The 19507-nt window shown below is 42.6% G+C and overlaps 1 protein-coding gene across 6 annotated transcripts in view; it reads left to right on the top strand.

The window, feature by feature from the left end:
* Nucleotides 1-19507, top strand: part of GARIN2 (golgi associated RAB2 interactor family member 2) — a 45925-nt gene that overhangs the window by 22066 nt on the left and 4352 nt on the right. For 2 of the 6 annotated variants that reach the window (XM_084792874.1, XM_084792873.1), the window contains exon 7: nucleotides 3407-3689. In XM_084792874.1, coding sequence (XP_084649000.1) covers nucleotides 3407-3548 — 142 coding nt within the window. In that variant the 3' untranslated portion in view covers nucleotides 3549-3689. Of the gene's footprint in view, nucleotides 1-3406; nucleotides 3690-6470; nucleotides 6994-7543; nucleotides 7616-9505; nucleotides 10648-19507 lie in introns of those variants that run through there. The other 4 variants (XM_084792876.1, XM_084792877.1, XM_084792878.1 and 1 more) reach the window with 4 other exon arrangements.

The following is a 19507-nucleotide window of genomic DNA, read 5'->3' as shown; positions in this document are numbered from 1 at the left end:
CTCAATTCTCTTGCCGCAGCCGGGGTTGCAGGTGTAAACCACTGTTGCCTCGCTTGCTCCTCTGTTGTTGATGGAAATCTCTGAGTTACCTCAGTGAAATTAAATAATGATCATAAAGGTGAGCTAAAGAATAAAGGAAGTTTACAACAAACAAACAGGAGGAAGGGGTAAAAAAGAAGGGAGAGAAAAACAGAAACCATTGGCCAGAAACAGAGAAGGAAGGCAAAAGTGCACGATGCAGGACAGCAGTGTGTGCGAGTCTGCGGGAAACAGAGCATTCACTGCTACACATCAGTGTGGGCTTAATATCAAATCCTAAGATGCTTTCCTTTAATGATATAAATGAATCCCTCGAACTTAGATAATTTGTCCTAAGTAACTATTGGTCAGGCCGAGACACTAGTGTCACCCTTCTATTTTATTTCGTTCTCACAACATAATATTCCCAGCCACTAACATCCTACAAACACACCATAAATTAAAATTAACCTCATGAGTCCGTTTCTTCTTTCTCTGTCCTTTTGTAAGGGAAATTGTTGCATGCCCAGAAAAAAACTGAGGGACAAACTCTATTTTGTAGCAGAGCTTTGAACGTATAGAACAAATGAGCAGGCGGGGCCAAGGCCACTTCCCTCCCGCACCCCAGCTTCCTCGTTAACATGTTATAATCAATGTAACCAATACTGATGTGTGGATATTAAATGGCTGGAGTTTACAATTCACAACATAAAGAGGTCACACCTCATAGTAAACAGCTCTATGGGTTTTGATGAATGTATGTAGCATGTACTTAAAGTTCACAGGAATCATTTCACTGCCCTAAAATTTCCCTCAGCATTAGATTAGCTCTTTAAAAAAAATACTTTTATGTGTGTGCATGTATGACTGTGTGGGGTTGTGTGCATGTGAGCGCAGATGCCTGTGGAGCCAGCAGCTGGAGTGCTGTGAACTGAACACAGGTCCTCGGGAACTGAGCCATCTCTCTAGTTCCCTATATTAGCTCTTAATTTGCTTTTTTTTTCTTTCTTCAATTCTGGGGATTGATTGAACATAGGCCTTGTACATGCTAGGCAAGTGCTCTACCTTGATTGCTTTGTTCAGGTAGGTTTCTTTGTTGCCTGGTTGGGTTTGATTTGAGACTGAATCTCACTATATAGCTCTGGCTAGCTTAGAACTTGCTATGTAGACCAGGTAGCTCTGAACAGATATCTACCTGCCTCTGCCTCTCAGGTGCTGCATGAAAAACCTACATCGCCACACGCAGCATTGTTTTTGTTTTGTTTTTTATGATTTTTAAATATTATTTATTCATTTAGTGGGGTTGGGTGGGGAATAAATATATCAAGATGCATGTGTGCAGGTCAGAGGGCAGCTTGCAGGAATTAGTTCTCTCCTTTTACCATGTGGGGTCTGGGGATCCAATCAGGTTTTCAGGCTTAGCAGCAGGTGCTTGTATCCTCTGAACCATCTCATCAGCACCCTTGGTATCTTGTTGTGGCTGGTTGGTTGGTTGGTTGGTTGGTTTTCAAAACAGGGTTTCTCTGTGTCACCCTTGCTGTCCTGGAACTCACTTTGTATACCAGGCTGGCTACAACCTCAAAGATCCACCTGCCTCTGCCTCCCGCCCAGCTCGGATCCTGCTCTTGAAGGCTATAGAGTGTGAGAGGGATCTGGGGACAGCTGGTGCAGGGCATCATATTCCCTAACCCTGGAGTTACAGATGGTTGTGAGTCTCGATGTGGGGGCTGGGCTTGAACCTGGGTTCTCTGGAAAAACAGCCAATGCTCTGAGCCCATGAGCCATCTCTCCCACCTCAAAGGGAACTGAGCAGGAACATTTATTGCTTTCTTCTTTGTGGTTTTTGAGACAGAGCCCTGGCTGTCCTTAACTACCTAGACCAGGCTGACCTCCAACTCACAGAGATCCGGCTGCCTCGGCCTCTCGAGTGCTGGGATTAAAGATGTGACACCACAGCCCTGCTGGGTTTTGGGGTTTTTTGTTTGTTTGTTTGTTTGTTTGTTGTTGTTGTTGTTTTTAATAATAAAAAATTACAAAGGTAACAGGATGAAAAGTGCTCTGTAGGTTCCAGTTTTGTTATACGACCATTAGAAATGATGTGAACAAAGTAATGAAAATTTAAAATATAACGATATTGTAATTTAGCAAGACTTAAATTCTTTAAGGCTTTCTCTTTTAGCTGTCTTTGCCATTAATCTACTAGGAAGAAATAAATGGGAAAAATAAACTAAATTTTTATTCTAAGTAATCCCCTTGCACTCTGTCCCATGGGGACATATTTGTATGGGGAATAATTTTGGAAAACCATGGGTTCCTTTTTGCTGCTTGTTTGCGCTGGGAACAAAATTAGTAGCTAGTGTCTAATTTCAGAAAGCTAATTGCAAAAGAAAGATGTAATAGTTTAAGAACAGAATGGAATTCACCTAAGCTTTATCCCAGGGGCATCTGTAGAGCTTGGAGGGTGAGGTTGATAAATGTATGTTTTTCCCCCTAAGGGTATTCATTTCAAGGACATTTTTCAATGGTTTGAAATGCAAACGTATTTAAAGCCAAACCGACCTTGTGGGATGTTGTGTTTCTCTGGGCACTACTGTTTAAAATGCAAAGCGAGCCATTTCAATCCACGCAGGATTAAAGAGGAGGAACCAAGCCCTTCTCCACAGTCACGGGTGGTCTTAGAGTGAGGAAGATTTACTTCATGGGCAGTGACCCTTTGCTTTGACCAGGATAACGGGCTCTGTTTTAATTTGCACCTGTTTTGTAAGGTGTATTCCCTTTGTATTGCCCAGTCTCTCAACAATTTTTTTTAAAGATTTATTGTTTTTTATGTATACGATGTTCTGCCTCTCTGCCTTCGATCTAAATCATCAGACCCTATTGGCAGAGCAATGTGAATCTTTTTTTGGGGGGGGAGGGGGCAAATTTCAGAGAATTTCCTCTTTAAATTTAGTTCCTGAAAGATTCACTGTAGAAGCTGAAGTGAACGTATCTGTCTGACCCCTCGCATGAGTCAGAACCGGCTCTGCGTGATTACCTGGGCAGGGAAATCTAAAGGTTAACTCTCCAACGATTCTCGCGCGACCCACCAAGAGGGGCGGGCTGGGCGGCGGTGGAGATGGCAGCAGCCTGTGGCTGATGAGAAATGCAATAACTGCAGACCTGATGCTATTACACACAATCTGGTTTGGTGGCTTTCACGAGCTGAATAACCAGTAAATAAACACTCTTACCCCGGGATAATCAATAACAGTCCAGGCTTGCTAAGCACAATCCATTACCAGTCACAAAGCATTTGGAAAATGACTAGTTATCACAGACCGAGCTATTCTTCCCTAAATACCTGCGGTCACGCTGACAACTCTTTGAAATGCGCTGTTTGTTTTTACAGGAGTACAAGAACTGAATCAAACACTTCAGGTAAGGAAAAAATTCCAAGATGCATTTCGTTGCCCTCTTCAGTAGACCGGGGTCACTCGGGGTTCTTGGAGCAAAGGATTCCAGCCCGACTTTCTGATGCCTCCCCATTCTAAACCCTCCATCCTGGAGAGACTCCTTCAGTCTTCAGACTCTATCACGTGTGCGGGTCACGTCCGGCTTCCCAGTTCCCCGAGTCTAAGCCATTACGCAAGATCCTCTCCAAGGCGGGCTCCACAGCTGGATGCGACCCACAGCAGCACCAGGACCTCCCTGCACACATTTGTATGGGAGGTATTTTTGGTAAATTAAAATCACTCAGCTCCTCCTCTCTTCCCACTAATGTCTTTAGCCTAGCGCTCACCGTGGGGTGACTTATTTAACGTTTAGGTACAGGGACTTCTTAGTTGCATACTCCGATGTCTTCAAGCATCTTTCATTTCTAACAACCAACACGTGATGAAGAGGTTGCCATATAGGCTGACAGGAAACCGTGCCCTTTGCTGACTGCGGACTCACCTCCAGCCACCGATCCCTAACCTGTGAACTGGAACAGCCTCGGCTGCATCATACTCATAAAAGGATACTATGGAAAGAACACAGAGGACTATTTAACTTGGTTTAAGTGGAGAGGAGAAAATACAAAACAACAACAACAAAAAACCCAAGAATATCTGAAGACATTTGTAGTCATATTTAAGAATCAGTTCTACCAGAAGAAAAAGAAGACATAACTTTTTTTTTAAAGATTTATTTATTTATTATGTATATAGTGTTCCATCTGCATGTATAGAGGGGCACCAGATCACATTACAGATGGCTGTGAGCCACCATGTGGTTGCTGGGAATTGAACTCAGGACCTTTGGAAGAGCAGCCAGTGCTTGTTAACCTCTGAGCCAGCTCTCCAGCCCAGAAGACATAACTTTTTAAAAAAGATTTGTTTTATGCATATGAATATGAATGTTTTGTCTGCATGTATGTATGTGCAGCATGTGTGTGCCTGATTCTGGACAAGGCCAGAAGAGGGCATCAGATATCCTGGAACTGCAGTTACAGACAGCTGTGAGCCAGGAAGCGAGTGCTGGGAACTGAAATAGTAACAAGTGCTCTTAACCACTGAGCCGCCTCTCCAGCCCAACATAGTACAGAGTTTTACACAAGTGGGATTTTCTGTCTTTATATCTTCGCATTGAGCCTCAGTATCCAAAACACCCACTGAGCTTCACCACAAGGTGGGATCTGCGTTCCGACTACAGTGGTGAAGCAGAGAACACAGAGAAATGCAGGCTGGGGCTGGAGAGACGACTCAGTAGTTAAGAACATGTATCACTCTTTCAGAGGATCCCGGTTTCATTCCTAGCTCCTAGGTTAGGCAGCTCACAACTGCCTGTGACTCAAGCTATAGGAGCTCTCACACCTCTGGCCTTTATGGGTGCATGTGCATACACACACACACACACACACACACACACACACACACACACACAACATATACTCTCATAGACATACACACATATATACACATGATTAAAAATAAAATATTTTTAAAAGAAAATGCAGGCTCTCCCTTTCAGTTTGTAGAATTTTCACTAATCAACTTCTACTGCAAACTATATTTTATAAAGAGGTCAAGTTCTAAATTTTTAGAAACTGTATAGTTACCCTGTACAAGTAACCTAAACTAGTATCCTTGTTTGCTAACAGCAAAGGTCCCTTTAATGGCACCGTAACTAACTTGTCACTAAACACAGAGAGAGAACTAGTTAGCTATGGATGTGTCCGGTTCCTGCAGGGCACTGATATGGTTGTCTTTATCTTACATGTGACTAATGGTTCCACAAACTTCTACAAACACAGTGTTTTTCAACTGCCCAGGCACATGGTGCTTATGAAGTACTTTGACAGGCTCAGGAAGGATTCGACAAAAATATCAAGCAAGTTACCGGCTATAAGACTGTTAGCCAAGGAGAAGCCAGAGAGGGACAGAGAAGCCGTAACATTGGCGTCAGGGTTTAAGATGCTTCTCCTCTGACTAAATCTCTGAGAGAAGCTTTTCTAACAGTCAAGGTGGAGGGTGCCAAACAGTCACTAACAGGGAAGAAGCAGTCAGAAGTGGGACAAGGACGGATGTATACAGTCAGGAAGTCACTTACATATTTCACTCAGTTAATGCGTACTTACAACAAAGGTTGGGTGATGGTGACGAGGCTGACAACAGTGATGACGATTTATTGACAGAGGCTGGGGAGATAGGTCAGGCACTGAAGTGCTGAGGCATGAGGACACGTATAAAGCACACTAGTAACCGCTACGCAGAGACTGGAGGATCCTGGCAGCCACTGATCAGCTGCCTGAATCTGCAAGACCCAGGCCATGAGATTCTGTCCCCAAAATCAAGATGGACAAATCCTATGGAGAAAGGTGGTTCTCTGGCCTCCACATGTACATATGTGTATACTTACATACATGTGTACCCATCACACGTGTGTGTGTGTGTACACACAGAGTTATTGTCAGTCTACCTGTAGGAACAATTTGGGAGACAGCATGACCAGCACACATAAATCCATGAGATAATGTAGGAAAAGGAGCTGGAGGGATTCTAGAAATGCTGAAAAGGGCAGTTGAACTCTGACATTGAGTCAGAGGCCCCAGGCTTTAGTTCTAACCCTACTTTCTCCATTATGTGAAAATTTCACTTAACATCCTCTGTGTGTGGCTGGGCTGTTGAGCTAAGGAGGGCATTTTGACACTCGTTATTCTAAATGCTGATATTTTGTGCTGCTGACAGCCCATCTCTGTAAGGCCAGCAGGCAGCTTGAAGTGGGTGTCTTGGACATCAGGGATTAACCACAGGTACAGCAAAGGAGTAGAGAAAGTCCACGCCGAGCTTGCTGCACCACAGGCGTGACACAATGTACAAAGTGGCATGCAGGTCGCCACAAAGCATTAACTGTTTTCCCTGTTTGTTTTCTTTCACGTGCTTTCTCGTTTCTTTCTTCTTCCCTCTCCATGTCTTCCCATCTTTCTTACTTAGGCCTGTATAGTTTTTCAGTTTTCCCGCTGATTAGCGTTTCTTTCCCTGTCTTCACCCTCCTCTAAAAGCCGTGTTTTCTCCTTCCACACACTCTTGGCATTCACTAATTCTCTTTACCTCAAGAGGGCGAAGGCTACCACATCCTAAACCCTCGTTCCATTAAACTCAGTCTGAACAAAGACTAAGAAGGTGTCATCAATTCTAATTTCTAGGTAAAGCCAGGATAATAATGCTGCTCAAAGGAGGAGAACACATCCCTGGTGCCGAGTTTGTCCAGTTCTTACTCTCCCAGCTGCTAGGCAGAGCTAGTTCAGGACAGAGGGCCCCGGTTCATCTCCCACACACTCTGCACTTGAAGGCGCCACTATCTCTTTCTGCACAGTGTTTTGTGGAAAGTGACACTGCAAATGCACTGTTTCTATAAGCAAGGCCATGTAATGGCGTAGCGATCCCGAGCTAGGACTGTCTCTCTGGACCTGGCTCCATCTCTCTCTTTTCTTGACTTTCATGGCTTACCTTCTCCTCCGCCTTTCTGCCTTCTCTGTAGTGATCCCAGATGGTAGGCTTTTCTGTGATGCCACAGCATCTTTCCTGGATGAAAAAGAATGAGACCAAAGTCAAAGGTTTGAGAAATGAGGGGGGAATCATATATGGAACATCCGGTTTCCTGCCCACCCCACCTGTTTCTTTTTCATCTTCCTGTTGAAAACTACAAATGAAGCTTGAAGCATCCAGCTTCATTCCCGGCTTATGAAACCCAAACTAAAAAGAAAAAGAGAGGGGAGCCCCCAGAAGGGACTACATTTGTGAGCTCTGCTAGGAAGAACACAGACGCTTGGCGACACTTGGCAATGTGGTTAGAGCATCGTTTGAATTTGAGTCCAAATTTAAGTTTTCTCCTTGTGTGCCCTTTTCTCTCTAGTCTCTGGCCTTCCTTCTTCCCCCCTTTTTCTCTAATGATATCTCTCCATTGTCCCTCACACTCGCTCCTCTTCCCCTCTGGCGCTCTCTTCCCATATCAAATCCTCTTAATTTCCTCACCCTTGTTCCTCGTCTGTCTGCCCCTTTCTCAGGGGGAATGCACACAAGACAAGTAAAACAGAAAAAGTCACAGTCGATGGAGAAACCCATTGGATGACCTAAAGGTGAGTTCTCAATAGGATAAGTCTCTGTAGATTTAAAAGACGGACGCGACACTTTCAGAACATTGTACTGAGTTGACTCTTAACATGAATATCATTATGTCTGCTGTAGTAACAAAAGGGGCACAGTTGCAAATAGTTGGAATAGAACGTGGAGGGGTCTGTTGTGGCTTTTTTCTCTAGACTCTTCTCACAGGCTAGATGGCACCCCCGCAGGAGGCAGAGCAGAGGGGGCCTTGGAGAATTACATATGGCTACTACCACATGGGCGTATGTCCTAGATGCTGTACTGGTGGTCCCAGGGGCTAAACTCGGGTTGTCAGGCTTGCCAGCAGGCACTTCTAACCGAGCCATCATGCCTGTACATAGATCGTTACTTTTTATGTCCGAAAGAAAAACTTCATCATAGTTTTATTATTTTTATTTTTAGTATTATTTTTATCTGTAGTGGCATTTGGAGATGAATCCGGCCCTTACACATATGTACTCTTACTGTTCTACATGCCAAGGTTTACATTTTATTTTTTAACATTATTTTTGGACTTGTTTATTTTTATTTTATGTGTATGAATGCTTTACCTGCATGTCTGGTACTATGTACATGGCTTTGGAGGTTGGGTGAAGGTATCAAACTCCCTGGAACTGGGGCATAGTATAGTAGATAGTATATATACTGTACAGTGTAGTTGTGAGCCACCATGTGGAAGTTGGGAACTCAACCCAGGTCCTGTGCAAGAGCAGAAAGTTCTCTTCAGAGCTAAACTATCTTTCCACTTCTAATTTTACGTTTTAATTGCTTATTTGTATTAATTTCTAGTCTTGCACTTAAAAGTAGAACCTTTTAGGACATTTTGTATGTAAGTATATACTTTATATTTCAGACTTTAGGAATAAACTGACTTTTTTTTGTCAGATCAGTACAAACTATTAAACTTAAAAACAAAACCCAACTCAGGAAAAGGGAATCTCTGCAAGAAAAAAAAAACAGCAATAACTTTCGTGTGGCAGAAATAAAAGCTACCACTAACACTCAGAGTGGTAATCCATGCCAGTCTAGTTTCTAAATCCTATTTTAGTTGTAGGTTTTTCTTTTTCGTTTGTGGATATGTATTTCAAAAGAAGCTAATGAACTATGCAAAATTGTATTTCAAATTACAAACTCAGTGTATTCGGTATCTTTGATTTGGCCTTGTCAGGAAAAGTTACTCTTAGTGTTTTCACTTTCATCTCTGTAATACCAGCCTCACTGTGTCTCCTGCATTGTTTGTTTTGGGGTCACTGATGATGAGGACTATGTTCTTCACATAATGTGTTCTAGCTGAATATTTAGTGCTAAACAAGTATTTATTGAACTCATAATTTGGCAATACATCTTACTAAATGACAATTTACTGTCATTTTCAAACAGATTAAGAAACTCCATTTAAAGGAAATTATCAGACAGGGCATGTAGGTCAGTGGTAGACTATGACTTTAAATGCCCAGCAACCCCAAAGCTGAGAAGGAAAACCAGGAAGCTGTAGACAATCCCTGCATGAAGAACTATTTGTATTTTTTTAAAGTTACCTCTTAGGCACTGGATAGATGGCTCCTCAGGTCAGAGCACTTGCTGCTCTTGCAGAGGACCCAGCACCACACAGCATCTAACAATCATCTGTAACTTCAGTGCCAGAGTGGCCTCCATGAGCACGAGACACACATGCAGTACACATATATACATACAATGATACATACATACATACAATGATACATACATACATAATACATACATACATACATACAGGTAAAACGCTCCTACACATTAAAGGTAACGTTATCACTTAATTATGCTTTAAACCCAGCTGGCCATTGTACAGCATGCTTCTCATGCACTATCTCTGTTGATGTACACAGGAATCCATAGAGCGCTGTTGTTTCCCTTGGTTACAGATGATGAAAAGGAGCTTGGAAGATGTTTGCTCAAGGCATGTGGATGCCTAGAAAATGGTGGAACTAGCATTTGAACACGAGAAGCCCTATAGCGCAGCTAAAAGAAAACTAATTCACAAACTCACATATATTTCGATGTAAAAGTACTCCTCTAGAGAAATATTCTTTACCCATTCTCCTGGTTCTCACCCAGGGGACTTGCCATCCCTTACCCGATGCTCCAAAGATGGAAAGAATGCCTTTCCCATGCCCGCACCAGAAAAAAAAAAAAAAGATGCCCATGACATCAAGAAGAGATGACGACTACTCGGAATGTGTTAGGATCCAAAGTACACAGCAACACTTTGCAATGTGGAAGCAACTTCTCCCTTATAAACAATTTCCTTGACAGGGATTACTCTGTAACAAACTAGAGAAGACACTCTTAAAAATGATTGGATGTTGCTAGTAAAAGTCCTTCAAGACCTTAGAAAATAGGTCAGAAGATGCTTACTAATCTAAGACATTCTTCTCAAATGCCCAAAGAAAAATGAAAGTCATAGCCACAACATGACATAAGTTTAGAACAAGGCTCACACACAAATGATCATAGTGGTTTGTTTATGTTAGAAAAGAAAAACCTGGAAACAACCCAATTACCCATCCACAGAGGAGTAGTTAAACAAATTGCAGCTGGGTCCATACAGAATACCACTTAGCAACCAAAAGAAACAAACTACTAATAAAAGCTGCCGTATAGCAATCATAGAGACATGCTGAATGAAAGAAGCCGGAGAGCAAACAAACACACATGCGATTTAAGAGAAGATTTGGAAAGATCATTTATAAGATAGGTCAGTGGCTATCTGGAGCATGGTTGGTGGAGAGGGCAATTACCACAAAGTGGTACAAGGGAATTCTTGGAAGACGTGGAAACATCCTATCTGTTGACTGAAGTGGCTATTATATTCGTGTAAATATTTGGCAATAAAAATATTTAAAAGTGAGCATGCTTTATTTCATGTGTTGTAGCTGACAAGCTGATTTTTAAAGGCAATGTAAAATTATACACTAGTTCTACCGTTTGGATCTTGAATGGCCCCCAACGGCCCGTGTATTGAAGACTTGGCCCCAGGTTTTGGCACTATTAAGAGGTAGTCTATTTTCAGATAGTGACGCTTAGCGGAATAAACTTAGATCATCGAGGGTTGTGGTGGTTTGATGAGAATTTAACCCCACATAGGATGGATGCTCGGTCCCCACTTGGTAGAATTGCTTGGAAAGGATTAGGTGTGGCCCTGCTGGAGGAGGTTATTAGTAGGGGCAAGCTTGGAGGTTTCAAAAGCCCAAGTCGTTTCTAGTTAGCTCAATCTCTCTGTCTGTCTGTCTGTCTGTCTGTCTGTCTGTCTGTCTGTCTGTCTCCCCCCGCCCCCACCTCTTGATTGTTGCATATGGATCAGTTGTGAGCTCTCAGTGACTGCTCCAGCCTACTTGCCTTCTACACTGCTCCCTGCCATGATGGTCATGAACTCTAACCTTCTTTTCTAAGTAGCCTTGATCATGGTGTTTGTCACAGCAATAGAAAAGTAACTAAGATAGGGGTGTGACCTTCAGGAGGACATCATGACTCTACTCCCTCCCTCCTTTTCACTTTGCTTCCTGGCCACCATAAAATCAGCACTTTCCTCATGTTTTCTCAGCACAATGAGTCGTCCTGCTGTGGGCCTCAAGCAACCACAGACTGAAACCTCTGAAACCATGAGCCAAAGTCTGTCCTCATTTATTTTGTTACAGTGACTGAATGCACACATTATACACACACACACACACACACACACACACACACACACATACACACACACACACATGTGCGCGCGCACAGGCACACACGCGCGGGCACAGGCACACACGCGCGGGCACAGGCACACACACACGCACGCACACACACACACACGCACACAGGCACATATTATAATCAGCAGTAGAACCTATTTTGCCTGAGCCCCCAGGTCCAATCCCAGCACCACTAAAAAGAAAGCTAATATAGTTTTAGTAGGCTTTAAAAAATAGTGCATCTACACCCACACTGTTCGCTATCTATCCATAATCCAGTCCCAGGAGGATCCAATACTCTCTTATGGCCTCTGGAGGCACCTGGCACACGTGGTACACAGACATACATGTAGGCAAACCGACATTTACATATCATCAAAATATATTTCTGTGGAACACTTATTTTTTATTCACTTACATCCTGGTCATAGCCTCATCCCTCCTCTCTTCCCAGTCCTCCCCTCCTTCCCCACCTCCTCCCTCCCCTGTTCCTCAGAAAATGGAAGCGCCTTCCCATCCACCCCAGCTCCTCAACCCACACTAGGACTGTGCCTGTCCTCTTCCCCTGTGGCCTGGCAAGGCCATCCCGCCTGTCGAGAGTGATCAAAAAGCAGGCATCAGAATCCATATCAGAGGCAGTCCCTGTTCTCCTTACTAGTGGACCCACATGAAGCCTGAGCTGCCCGTTGGCTGTATCTGTGTAGGGGGTCTAGGTCCAGTGCATGCATGGTCCTTGGTTGGCACTTCAATTTAAGCTCCCCCCCCCATTTTTAAAAAATAATGTATTCAGATTATATCCTGATTGTTATCCCTTCACTTGTATCTTCCCACGCCCCCTCCCTCCCTCTCTCACCCTATTCCCCTCCTCTAGACCTGTGACAGAAGGGGACGTCCTCCCTTACCATATCATCACAGCCTATCTGGTCTCATCCAGATAGCCTGCTTCCCCTTCCTCTGAGTGCCACCAGGTTTCCCCACCAAGGGGAAGTGGCCAAATAGGGGGCACCAGAGTTCATGTCAGAGACAGTCCAATTCTTCACACAACTGTGGAGAATGCGCTGACCATTGGCTAGATCTGAATAGGGGGTTTAGGTTTACTGCATGCATTGTCCGTGGTTGGTACAGCAGTTTGTGCAGGCCCCCCTAGGTCCAGATCCACCAGCCTTGATGGTCTTCTTGTAGGGTTCCTGGACCTTCTGGGTCCTTCTCTCTCCCCATTCTTCCATACCTTTCTCTCCTGGAGTCCCAAAAGCAAGTCCTAGCATCTGTCTGATCCCCCACTGAGTGAAGACTCTCAGAGGACATCATGTTGGGCTAGTATCCAATTATAAGTAAGTATATACCATGTGTATCTTTCTGGGTCTGGGTTAACTCCTTCAGGATGATCATTTCTAGTTCCATCATTTGCCTGCAAATTTCAAGACTTCCTTTTTAATAGCTGAGTAGTATTCCATAGTGTAAATGTGCCAGTTTCTTTATCCATTCTTCAACTGAGGGACATTTTGGTTGTTACCAGATTCTGGCTATTACGAATAAGGCTGCTATTAACATAGTTGAGCAAGTGTCCTTGTGGTATGATGGAGCATCTTTTGGGTATATTCCAAGGAGTGGAATAGCTGGCTCTTGAGGTGGCCTATTGCCAATTTTCTGAGAGAGTACCAGATTGATTTCCAAAGTAGTGGTATAAGTTTGCACTCCCACCAGCAATGGAGGAGTGTTCCCCCTTTCTCCACATCCTCACCAGCATGTGCTGTCACTTGAGTTTTTGATCTCAGCCATTCTAGTGGGTGTAAGATGGAATCTCAGAGTCATTAGGTGCTTCTCAGTCATTTGATATTCCTCTATTGAGAATTCTCTATTTAGCTCTGAACCTCGTTTCTTAATTTAGTTATTTGGTTTCATGGTGGTTTTGGGTTTTTTTTTTTTTTTTGAGTTCTTTGTATGTTTTAGATATTAGTCCTTTATCAGATGTAGGGTTGATGAAGATCTTTTCCCAGTCGTAGGCTGTCGCTTTGTTCTGTTGGCAGTGTCTCCTGCCTTGCAGAAGTCTTTCAGTTTCATGAGATCCCATTTATTAATTGTTGACCTTAGTATCTGGGCTGTTGGTGTTCTGTTCAGGAAGTTGTCTCCTGTGCCAATGAGTTCAAGGCTCTTCCCCACTTTCTTCTAACAGATTTAGTGTATCTGGTTTTCTGTTGAGGTCTTCAATCCACTTGGGCTTGAGTTTTGTGCATGGTGATCAATATGGACCTACTTGCATTTTTCTACAGGAAGACATCCAGTTAGGCCAGCACCATTTGTTGAAGATGCTATCCTTTTTTCTATTGTATAGATTTGGCTTCTTTGTCAAAAATCAAGTGCCTATGGGTGTGTGGATTTATTTCTGGGACTTCGACTCGATTCCGTTGATCAACCAGCCTATGCTAGCACCATGCTGTTTTAATTACTGTTGCTCTACAGTACAGCTTGATCCTCTAGAGGATCTTTTATTATACAGAATTGTTTTAGCTATTCTGGGTTTTTTGTTTTTCCATCTGAAATTGAGAATTGATCGTTCAAGGTATTTAAAAATTATGTAGGTATTTTGGTAGGGATTGCATTGAATCTGTAAATTGCTTTTGGTAAGATGGCCGTTTTTACTTTATTTCAGGTCTGCATGGTGGTTCACACCTAAAGTCCCAGGGTTTGGATCACTTGAGTCTAGGAATATATTAATATAGTGTAGAAATATTCTGTCTTTAAAAAGATCTCCATTGTAGAGCTAAATAGCAGTCTCTACTGCTTAAAAAAAAATAAAAAAAAATAAAAAAAAAAAAAACAATTTCTGAAAGGAAAATTTTGGCCAAAGTAACCTATTGAAGCTATCTAGAGACTGAATATGAAGACAAAGGCAACTGAATTTTGAATTTTGAGGTTTAAATGCTTATTTGGACTTATGATACCTTTTGACAAAATGCCACATAAAAATGCTTAGCTATGCATGTAAAGTAATCCTGTTTTGGGAGTGTGCCATTTCCTATATTACTCATGAAAAAGGAGTGGATAAGGATTTTCTGCAGGAATCCTAGTAGACAGTTGGGTGGGGTTTAGGATGGAAGCAGATGATATAACTTATTTATATAAATATGGACAAAAGAATAGATTGTGATAATAGTCTGCCATTATTTGATTTTATCTATGTAATCCTAGTGGTTGCTTGCTCAGAGGGGAGTAAAATGTCCCAAGGTCACAGATGAAATAATATTTCTCAAGACTGGGGGAACAGCTTAGTGGTAAATTTTGTCAAGCAAGTACAAAATACAAAAACAAATCAAACCGGATGACCAACCAACCACAATTCCCAGGTATGGTCATGAATACTTGATACTTCCTCAAGGGCAGAGTCTACTCCTTTCTCTTGACTGTGGGTGAGATTTAGTGACTGCCTTCTGAGACTAAACCATTTAAAAAACAAAAAACAAAAAAAACCTGTGGTTTCTGTCTTGGTCACTCTCTTGTTCTGTGGTGAGACAGCTTTTGCCACCTAAAGGGAGAGCCAAATTAGCAGAAAGAGCCTGTGGTAAACAGACATGAGAATGAGCCTTCTTGAAAGCCACGCTTAAGCCCCAGTCGCCTCCAGACGCTGACTGCCTCAGCTGCCATCCTGATGTTTAACCTCAGGAGACGCCACAAGCCAGAGCCGCCCAGTAAAGTCGCTTCCGGTTTCCTGACTCACACAAATGGAGAGATTACCTTTATATACAATAGTGAATCACAAAAACTATCCCTAATTTTACTGCCAGGACTTGTCCTCTCCATATTTTATACGGATGTTTTAGGCATTTTTATGAAATGATGCTAACTGAAGTTTTAACACCCTTGTAGCTACTCTTTGTCTTCATTAAAGCAAATCCATGCATTTGATGAAGATTTTTTGTGTATTCATACATATATACACACGTATGTAATCTAAAGGGGGCGGGGAAGATGCGTTTTCACTGCCGTTTCCAAGTTGTTCTCAACTCTCCAGCGTCCTGACCTGAGATTAGAGGGCTGAGAGGCTGTTAGGATGTTTGCTTAAAATGCTACCCGGGGACCATGAGGCCTAAAAGCTTTCTCTAGGCGCTTGTTTAGTTAAGGGAAGCTACACGTCGTTTACATCGACTTGATTTAAACAGCTTGAAGTCCCAAGTGTGCTTTAAAACACTCCTCTAAAAGTTACTCTAGACACAGGAGAAGGTGCCTGTCCCCCTGGGTGGTGTCAGGGAAAGCTCCACAGGGAACCGCGTGGATGCTCCTGGTCTCCCACTCCACCAGCATGCTAATAAAAACCTTGGTGAGGGCCAGTAGTATTGCTGTTCTTCTGAAGTCTCTCCCATGGGAAGGTCGGGGCTTCCTGTGATAACTTTGTAATGTCTACTGTACCAGCTTCCACTGACGGATTTTAACAAGTTCTAGGTAGATTTGCTTCTTATACCTGATCTGTAATTTCCATAAAAATTTTTTTTTCAGTTAGCCTGACTTCCCCTAGTCTGTTTCATGACAGCAGAACTGACACAGCTACTGAAATTTCACACTGTGGAAGCCTTTAGAACCGTTATATGTTAGAAACAAGGTATCTTAGCTTGCCGGAAACTTGCATAAATTCTGGAGCTAAAGTTAAGGGAAAGTAATCAGTCATCTATTCTGCCTTTTGAAGGGACTTTTTGATTTCTAATTCTTGGCTATACCAATTAAATAAAGAATTAAGGTGGCTATATTAACCCATGAAACATAGCGACCAGGCAGGAGAGCACAAATAGTTTCCTTTATCTGCACTGTCTGCCCTTTCTACCTCCTGCCGCTTGGATGGAAGAAGGAGACAGAAACCGCCACCCCCATGCAGGATTTCCTACGAAATGAGATAAACATGTGACAAAACTGAAGTTTGTCTCTGACTCACCATTTCTATGCTACCCACTCATGTATATGTCATCCATCCATTATCTACTCAGCAAATATTAAGTACTGTATGTATCAGACATCTCTAAAAACGGATAACAAGTAAAATAAAGCCTGTGCCTTTATAAAGCCTACAAGTCTAGTCTGCGATGACAGGAAAACATCAGGTGCTACATACGGATAATGAGGAATGGAGTTGTGGGGACACCAAAGAGGGCGTCCTAGGCGACAGAGTGTGGAAGATGAGGCTCTTTCTGCAGTGTAATGTAACAGACCTCACCGAGAAGCTCTGAAATGAGACCTAAATGAAGTGACGCAGCCCTGGGGAGACTACTTCAAGCCCAAGAAACAGCAAATGCCTGGCCTCTGAGACAGAATCAGCGGGAGCAGGAGCAGCGACAGAGCAGCGTTTGACGTGACGTGAGGAAGGGGAACTGTAGTAAGAGCCGAGGTCAGGAACACAAAACTCATGGAGACCTGCAGAGTGCTGAGGCAAAGTGACTTGACAACGCCACCCTTATTTAGCGTCCTGGCAGCTCTACTAAGAAAAGCTACTGATGGGAAGGAGGTTACCGTAATAATCCAGGCCAAAGGCGATGCTTTGGATACACCGGGACTGGAAACACCAGGAGTTGGAACATGGAGAGCTTTTAAAAATAAATCTATTATTTATGGGCACATTGCCCTTGCATATATGTGGCCGTGAACATGTTGAGGACACGGTGGTACCTAAGCACATATATAAATTTATGTAAATCTTCATAACCAGTGTAGGAGTTACCTGTTTTTTTGTTTTTGTTTTTTTTTTTTACTTTCATTTTATAAATGAGTAAGCTAAACCTAGGAGAAATTAAATAGCTTTCTTCTGATCAGATGGCAAGTACCCCGTAGCTGTGATTCAAATAGAAGTGAACTGTTCAATGTCAGAACTCTAGAACATCTAGAACACTCCAAAACTTACCATTGGAGGACACAAACAAACAAAAGAAGCGACAAAGGAGGTATGAGTGAGATAGGAAGAGAAAAACCATGTTAAAAGAGTAGAAAACTCTCAGCCTTGGAAGCAGAAACAAGACAGAAGAAGGGCATTGTCAGTGTTCATAATGCATGGCAACCATGGGCAACACACGAGACCACTGTGGCTTTAAAGCCTACCACCTCCAGAAATCAACACGCAAGTGTGGTTACCCAGCCAACTTGAGAAGAAAGTATTACTTAGCCAAGGCTAACACAAAGGACTACCTGGGCTGGGCAAATGAGAGCCCTAAAATTTGTCTCACATGAGCTTTGTGAAGGAACAAAGCATCTAGCTATTGCAGCAGCCAGTTTATCTTGAAGATTTTTAAAAATGTGAGAGCAGCCAATGCTCTTAACCAATGAGTCATCTCTCCAGCCCCACATCTTGAAGATCTTAATGATGAGTCATAATATAATTTTTTTGATTACAAAAGCAAACAACAAAACAAAATAAAAAAGAGCTCAAAGAATAAAACAGAGGAAACATCAACCCCAGGTGAAGATCCAAATCCACCATTGCCTAACATTAAACATGATTTAAGGGAAAAGCTCAGCACTTGGTTAGGTGGGGGTCCTTGTAGCCACCAGGAGCCGATGATGAAAAGCCCTTCCTTTCAGGTTAGGTGTGGAGCAGAAATTGGCTACTAAGCTTAGTTTTACAATGAAGCTTAGTTGTTTAGGGGTTAAGATGTGTTTAGGTCTAAATAGATGTTTTAAGATGATAATGACAAGATGTGATAGAGATTGATTTACATTCAGAATTTTAGACGCACCAAGATAGGAAAGATGTTTTCTTCAAGGCTGTCAAATACAAATAGCCAAAACACTAAGAATGTAACATAACTCCTGATTGTTTCATGGTTCTTCTTGCTATAGGTAGTTTACTTGTATATATGTGTAATAATATAAATGTATATGTAAAAAATAAAAAAATGTTTAATTAATAAAAAAGAAATTAAAGATGAAATTCAAAAGAAACAAAACAAAACAAAACAAAACACAGCTGGGTGTGGTGGCATACACATGTAATCTCAGCACTACAGGAGGGAGAGGCAGAGGCAGGTGGACCTCTGTAAGTTTGAGGGTAGCATGGTCTACAAAGGGAGTCCAGGACAGCCAAGACTGCACAGAGAAACCCTGTCTTGAAAAAGAAAAAAAAAATTCCCAAGCAGGGAAGTGGGCTAGTGAGCTGAGAAAAGAGCCTCCAAAGCATCTGACCGTGCTGGCTTTTGTTGCCCTGCCCCCCTCTTGTTAATATTTTGAGGCTTTGTTTCATGAACCATCTATTCATAGATGACGTCAGGCTAAGGAAGGGGTTCCGGTCTTTCCCAGAAAACTGCTTTCTTTCATACATTCATTGGTGTAGCTTCTTTCGTGATCACATGACTGCTGCTGGGGATGCAGCCTAGAGTCCCACACACCCTGAGAAAAAGTCCTTAGCCCAACTAGCTGGGCCTTATTGTGGGCTTCTTTCTTCTTTCTCTTCCTTTCCCAGGCTGCTGTTAACTTCCGGGTTCAAATGCTCTCCTTGCCTTGGCTTCCCAAATAGCTGTGACCATGGGCCATACCACCACGCCAGATACAAAAGCTGTCTGAAGTGCTCACGGAATTACTTGTCAATCAAAATGAGTTCGAGAGTAGGTTTATGCCACATGCTACTCAAACCATTCACAGACGTTCACCCTGGTAGCTAATATTTTTCATGCAAATAAAACAAATATAATTGGGAAATCAATAAGGAAAAGATATATGTAATTTTACAATTTCTGTAAGAACAGACTTGACTTGCTTTTTTTACATTCAGTGGTGAACATACCTCATCAGAAAAATGTCTAAGTTCCAAATTTACCTACTTCCTTTCTCCAGAATAAAAGTTTTCATGAAGCATACTTTATTTAGCTAAATGTCCTCAGCTTGCTATTGGGCCACTAAGAACCGTGTGAATAAAAGTGTGATGAGTGACCCATATCCTAAATATTGAACATCTTATGCTGGGGTTAATAAATCCAGATGTCTATTCTCCGTGTGCTTGTCATTCAAATGGCTTCTGTCTATTGTGTTTTGAATATGGAGTGCCCCTCACCCCACCTCACCCCACCTCACCACTCCCCACCCCCACCCCACCCACCCCACCCCCACAAAGGGTCATGTGGCAAAGGCTTGGTTCCCAGCTTTTTGGCACAATTAACATGGATCGTAAAAGTGTTAGCTTTTGAG

Source organism: Acomys minous (genome assembly GCF_964271855.1).
Source record: "Acomys minous genome assembly, chromosome: 8".
In the NCBI taxonomy this organism is placed as follows: Eukaryota; Metazoa; Chordata; class Mammalia; order Rodentia; family Muridae; genus Acomys; species Acomys minous.
The sequence above is the reverse complement of the archived record's forward strand: the minus strand, read 5'-3'. Positions and strand labels throughout refer to the sequence as shown.